Consider the following 6,899-nt stretch of genomic DNA (forward strand, 5'->3'; position numbering starts at 1 on the left):
AACTCATGTCTCTTGTGTTTCAGGTAAGTAGCAAAATTGTTCCACGAAGGTGGAAGCTTGGTAATAATGCCTCCGGCAACAAATTTGTCCAGCAACACACACTTGAAGTACTCGAGTTCCTTTGCAATCGATTGTATCTCATGAGCTTGTTGTACAACGGAGCGCTCATCAGTCATCTTATAGTCATAGAATTGCTCCATGACGTAAAACTCGCTGTCGGCGTCCGATGCACCAAACTTTGCCTCGAGCGCAGCCCACGTGTCATTGTCGTTGTCAAACGACATATACGAATCCATAATGGAATCATCAACAACACGAAGAGCGCCTTTAAAGAGAGTATCGATCTTCTCAAAAGCTTCCAGCTGTGCTGGATTAAGATCGCCCTCAGGCTTGCCCTTAGTAGCGTCATAGCAGCCCATGGTCTGAAACCAGTAGACTGCTCTCATGCGTCACCTCTTATATTGCACCCCCTTAAAGGCAGGCGGCTTCAGATGCGCATCAAAACCACTCGAAATAAATTGCCTATAGTCAGGTTTTTGGATTTTTGAAAATATGAGCAAATTACTACGAGATTTAATCTGAATAAACAGAAGATAAATCATGACAGCACTAGCAGAGATTAAACTAATCATGCGAACTAGCATAGTAGATGAACATATCACATCTAGGTCACATACTAGAAACATGAATTCTACCACGATCTCGAACAAGAAGGATAGAATCACATACGGTGCAGCGGGAGCAGCACCGCCGGCGTTGACGTTGTCGCCCATGTCGTCGAGGATGAGGTTGCCGAGGTCGGGGAAGAAGTCGTCGCTGCCAGCAGTCATGCGAGTGCGCTCCCCAAAAACCTGATCGCCCCTCTCCCGTATTAACGTGTCCGTTAATTATTAATTAATGGGCAAAAATGTAAACACCGTGCATAGCTCTGTCCTCGGCTTGGCTCAATCCCGCAATCCGCGGCGCGGCGCGGCGTGACGAGGCGTGGAGGAGGAGCGCGCGTGTAGGTCTCCTCTTCTCATACTCATACAAGTGGTAGAAGAGCTCACCTTATAAAGAGGTGCAAGTCTCACTCAACTTCCGTGGTGGGACTAAACTCTAGTCTCACTCACTCCACTCACATGTGTGCATGAATAGTCTAAGAGAATTTCAGAATTTTAGTTGGGCTTTGGGCCAAAGGCCTACTAGCGAAATTCCAACCGACCGGTTGTTTTTGGTGGCCGAAGGTGGGGAAGATGATGGATGTGATGTGCTGCTGGAGAGTATCGTGTAAAGTTACGCCTAGCGAGTGGTGTCTCCTGGTGGTGCATCTCTGATAGAGGGGTGCCCTGCACAGGAATAACGCCATCTGATCGCAACCCGGTGGTGGTCGCGTGAGCTCCGGCGAGGCTACGGAGCCAGGGTCCCAGGGAGGGGCGTGCTCCTTCCTATAGGGCGTGTTTGGTTGCCGTTTGCTACGGTGTTGCCAGTGTGAGGTATGTGAGGAGCAGGAGTATGTACAGGACTACATGAGGGGGGGCTGTACGGATTTGTGGTGAAGCGGAGGATGGCTCCTCATCTGTTTTCCGATGACCACTGGAGCCGGTTATTGGGCCAAGGTCAGAGAAGCATGGGGCAAGCTGTTCTTTGCGCGAATGGCTTGGTCGCTTGGACAGTTCTTCTTCAATCTTCGTATTTCTACAGTTCTACTACGCTTTGTGTGCTGTTCAGACATGTACGGTATGCTTGTGGTGATATGGTAAATTAGTAATGAAATCGTGGACTACTTTCTTGAAAGAAAAAATTATATATACATTGTTGTTGTTGTCGATGGCGACGATGCCTCTCTTGGTTTGGCTGCAGGTCGATTCATACGTTGTTTCTCTTAGCTACACGCCTACACCGCAGGTGATTAATCTTCCTTGGCTTCTTGGTTTACGGTCAGACTGCCGCTGCACCAAGTTGCATCAACGTCCGCAACACAGGTAATGCATGTTATATATTTCGATTAATGTATCTGGCACCCCAAATTTTATTTGCAAAACTACCGAACGGCCTGATAGCGCTTCGATCCTGATCACGCGGCTGCTGGCAATCTGCGCGGGTGAAAAAGGAAGGGGTTGTTTGGTTTCTAACTAACTTTGTCAAAGGTTGCCACATCTAAGATTAGGCAAATTTGATCAAGTTAGATGAGTATTTGATTCAAGCCACATTTTAGACAAGCCACACTAGGACCCCACATGACATACACATAAAAAGTGTGGCAAAATTCTCTTAGATTTATCAACTTGTGGCTTTTATTTTGATGAACTAATTTTAGACAAATTTGGCTAAAATGTATGACAAAATGTGGCAATGCAAGCCGTGGAACCAAACAGCCCCGAAAACCGACGCGAGCTTTATCTTCTCCCTGGATGTGCCCCCAGCCCATTTCCTCCATGGCCCCGTCGAAGCGGACGCCCATCTCGTACCCAGCACCCGCCGTCCGCATGTACCAATCCCTCCCCTGGCCCCGGCGCCGCCCCGCCCCCATCCCCTCCCCTGGTTCTGCTCCGATGCCGATCCGGTAAACAACCGCCGGCAGGCTCCTCCCGTACGGCCGCCACGTCCACGCCCACCGCCGCTGCGCTCTGTACCCAACCTCCCACCATCTTCTCAGCGACCCCGCAAGCCGTCGCCGGCTCGACCCCGCGTGTCGTGTGCCCGCTACCCCATCCCGTCGCACCTCCCTACCCCCACCATCTCTGACCACCGCCGCCGCCCATTGCACTGCAGAACCACCTGTCGTCGCCCATTGCACTGCAGAACCACCCGTCGCCGCCTACTGCATCGATAGGTGAGCTTCTGGTGAGTGCCTCCTGTGAACGTTCCAAGGAAAACGCCCACCCTGGCGCAATAATCCTCTTTTATCTCTCAATTTTGTTCAAACAATATAGCATGGGATCAGTTAGTATGGAAAATGGAAAATTCCTTCTCTGAAGTCCTAGTTTGATGGACAGAAGCCTTCAAAAAAATAATCCAAATTGTCATCTGTTTTTGTTGTGGTACGAGTGCCCTCAACTTGTTTGTAATTATACCTATGAGAGACTGAACAAATCCTTTTCAATTGTATGTGTGTGTGACAGGTTCCTGATTGTGTTGTCGTAATTGCACTCATCCTCTATGGGGTCCATCAGAACTGAAGTGCATCACTCGAATCAACCCATTCTGTTGTTATTCTTAAATTGCGTGATCTGTGATAATCGATTTGTCTAACACCAATGGCATGCTCGTTCATTTTAACTCACAGAAAGATGACACCCTGCATTCTTGCCGAGACTGTCAATATGTGGGAGAGAGGGCACTGTTAACTCCTTCCCATTGTGCTCGTCTCATGCTCGGAGGAGGCAAGAGCAAATCCGGTGTGATCCGGATCATCGTGCAGCCAAGCACAAACAGGATCCACCATGATGCTCAATATGAGGACGCTGGGTGTGAGATTTCAGAAGACCTATCAGAGTGTGGTCTTATCATAGGCATAAAGCAACCACAGGTAATATCAGAACCATCAATCTAGATAGTCTAATCGAATTGGATCTGTAGCATGTGAAAATGTTCTGAGATGTGTTTTATTGTACAGTTGGAGATGATTCTTCCAGATAGAGCATATGCGTTCTTCTCACACACCCACAAGGGCCCAGAAGGAGAATATGCCGTTGTTAGATATGGTATTCATTATTGCGGGTGTGCATTTCTGTCAAGGAAATGGTGTGCTAAATTGCTGGTTCATATTTTTCAGATCATGGAAGTAGGAGTGTCCTTGTTTGATTATGAGCTAATTGCTGATGACGATGCGAAAGGAATGCTGGCATTTGCGAAATTTTCTTGTAGAGCTGGGCTGATAGACTTCTTGCATGGTCTCGGACAGTGTAAAAACATTATTCAGTTCCTGATATTCTTATCTCTATGATGCTCTCTTTGCTATCTGGACTTATCAGAAGTCTATCACAAGCAATTGCTCACGCAGAAGTGAAGTGCAAGTTCATATTACATAGTTTTCAGTATAAAGCAATGTGTTTAGTGATTGTTGACTATGCATTCAACTAAAGTATTTACCTTGCAATTGTAGGGTATTTGAGCCTTCAAAAATTCCAAGTTTCTCATCTGTTTTTTGTTATGACTGCGCTCAACTTGTTTGCGACTATACCTATGAAGACAATCAATTCTTTTCAATTGTATGTGTTTCTGGGCTTTAACAAGTTTTTGTTGTTGTGGTTGTTGCTGTATATGCGGTCTCATTTCTTTTGAGGGTGGAATATCTATTCCATTAAACTTGGTGCACCAGATCGGCGTTCACCAATACAGAAACAAAGTCAGGGGCATCCATCGCCCATACAGAGAGAGGAACCTCAGCCGGTAGGCCAAATTGTGCCAGGGCATGTGCTACACTAGTACAACCACGAGGACAAAAAGTGAAGTCAAAGAACTCAAAGGATGCACGGCCCAGACTCCTTGCTTCCCTGAAGAGAACGCCGAGTTCTTCGGCCACGTCATAGTCCCTGGACTTGATGGTGTTGATCAGTGTGAGGCAATCTGATTCAAATGACTCGTTGTGCACCCAGATCAGCAGCACCCTCGATTGCATTCAGACATGCCATTGCCTCAGCCTGCAGAGGGCTTTGCACATGTTCCAGCTTGCCTGCAGCAGCTGCAAGGAAGCTTCCTGTTTCGTTGCGAGCCACAAAACCCCAGGCGCCTGTGTTAAAAAAAAAAACAGGCGCCGGACCCTGTCTCCACTCGGTAAGCAGCGTCCAGGTTAATCTTAACAGTATCAGAGGTAGGTGGGTTCCAACAAGGCTGTGAATTTGACTGTGGAGCTTGTGTATGGGACTGGGGTTGCCCACTTGCAAAGTCCAGAAGATGTTTAGAGATGAGGGCACTCACTTCTGTTGCTGATTGCTGTTTCTCGCCTGCATTTGTTTTGTTCCTGGTAGTCCACCAATCCCACAATAACACGGCTACACGGAGCTTCTTCTCGATCAGAAGCGCACATACCTCATGAATCACATCAAAGGAGTCTCGGCGCTGACATAACTGAAGCCTGACATCTTCTAACTGCTGCTCCCTCCAAACTGCTTTAACCGTCTTGCATCTCAAGAAAAGGTGTCCTCCATCCTCGTCCAGTCTAGCACACATCGGGCATCGAGTGTCAAGTTCAATCTTCGTGCGCTTGACGTTTAGTTTTGTGGGAAGACTATTATGTGCCAGCCGCCACAAGAACATTCGAACTTTCCCCGAGAGATTCAAGCTCCATATATGCTACCACTTCTCTGATGTCAAAGCCTGGGCGCTGGAGCTTCCAGCATCCTGGTGATTTCTTGCCTCTTTGAGACTCGCCCCAACCTGATACGCCGACTTGACCGAAAAGACCCCTTTCTTATCATAGTGCCATGATAGAAAATCCTCCATCCCGGATCTCAAGGGAATAGCAAGAATGGTTGTTGCATCCTCCGGTGTGAACAATTCCGTCACAAGCTCAACATCCCAGTTCTCCGTCACCAGATCAATCAGTTCGTGTACCTTGGTTATGATTGCTCGGATTTCAAGTAGTCCCCCTTGGAAGCCATGAATCAGTCCAGACATTGACCTGCCGACCATCGCCAATACGCCAAATGACCCCTTCCTTGAGCAGCTCACGTCCCCTTAATATGCTTCGCCAGGTGTAGGACATACCTTGTGGTTCTGGTGCTTCCAGAATGAAGCAGTCCGGGTGGTACTTGGCTTTCAGCACCACGGCACACAATGATTCTGGATTTTCTATGAGCCTCCACACTTGCCGAGCAAGCATGGCCATGTTGAAAATATGCAAATCCCGAAAACCAAGGCCGCCCTTCTTTTTCCCTCTCATAAGCTTATCCCAGCTGATCCAATGGCATTTGCGCACTCCATCTTGTTGGTTCCACCAATACCTACTAATCATTGCACTGATTTCATCACACAAGCTTTTAGTCAAGTCAAAACATGACATAGCATAAGTGGGAATGGCCTGTGCAACTGCCTTAATTAGAGTCTCCTTTCCCGCCTTGGACAAGAGCCTCTCAATCCACCCCCGAATTCTTCTCCATATGCTCTCCTTTATGTACTCAAATTCTTTGCTCTTTGCTGCTCCCAGGCGAACCGGCAAACCAAGATATCGTTCGTTCTGCGATTCAGATGGGATACCTAGGACATTCAGTACTTGCTGCTTGTTGGTAGTATCAGTCTTCTTACTGAAAAAGGCCGAAGACTTCTCTCTGTTTATTTTCTGTCCAGATTGGGCCTCATATAATGCAAGTATCTCCTGAAGACGGGCTGCACTTGCTGTTGTAGCTTTCATCACTATCAAGGAGTCATCAGCGAAGAACAAATGGTTGATGCTCGGGGCGCCAGGACAGATTTTAACTCCCGCAATGGTCTGATCCACCTCCGCTTGTTGCAACAATACTGAGAAAGCTTCCGCACAGAGGATAAACAGGTATGGTGACAAAGGGTCTCCTTGTCGCAAACCCCTCTGAGGGAGGAAGGCCTCGGTAACCTTGTTGTTGAACTTAACCCGATAGGAGACAGACCTCACACACTTCATAACCAAATTCACCCAGGCAGGAGCAAATCCCATCTTGTCCATCATTCCTTCGAGGAAACTCCACTCCACCCTGTCATATGCCTTCCTCATGTCTAGTTTCACGGCCACAAGCCCTTGTCTGCCGCCTTTCTTGCGATGCATTAGATGGGTGATATCGTAGGCGAGCAAACACATTATCGGTAATCATGCGCCCAGGAACAAAGGCAGATTGGGTTGGGGAAATTATATCTGGCAGGATCAACTTCAACCGATTTGCCAAAACTTTTGAAATGAGCTTGTACAGGACATTACAAAGACTGATTGGGCGATATTGTAATAG

At 47.6% G+C, this 6,899-nt stretch overlaps 1 protein-coding gene across 7 annotated transcripts; it reads left to right on the top strand.

Annotated features, from left to right (window-relative positions):
- The first annotated feature begins 2,370 nt into the window (after positions 1-2,370).
- On the top strand, positions 2,371-4,121 carry LOC123052074 (alpha-aminoadipic semialdehyde synthase). Of its 7 annotated transcripts, XM_044475154.1 has the most exons (5): positions 2,371-2,815; positions 3,105-3,162; positions 3,269-3,511; positions 3,599-3,686; positions 3,758-4,121. In XM_044475154.1, exons 2-5 carry the CDS (start codon positions 3,142-3,144, stop codon positions 3,784-3,786), a joined length of 381 nt encoding a protein of 126 aa, XP_044331089.1. In that variant the 5' UTR covers positions 2,371-2,815; positions 3,105-3,141; the 3' UTR covers positions 3,787-4,121. The 7 variants fall into 7 exon arrangements, with proteins under 7 accessions (XP_044331089.1, XP_044331087.1, XP_044331086.1 ...); XM_044475152.1 differs by having other exon boundaries at positions 2,372-2,826; positions 3,599-4,121; XM_044475151.1 differs by having other exon boundaries at positions 2,374-2,815; positions 3,599-4,121.
- The last annotated feature ends 2,778 nt before the right edge of the window (positions 4,122-6,899 follow it).

The sequence above is a fragment of the Triticum aestivum genome, chromosome 2D (genome assembly GCF_018294505.1).
Source record: "Triticum aestivum cultivar Chinese Spring chromosome 2D, IWGSC CS RefSeq v2.1, whole genome shotgun sequence".
NCBI lineage: Eukaryota > Viridiplantae > Streptophyta > Magnoliopsida > Poales > Poaceae > Triticum > Triticum aestivum.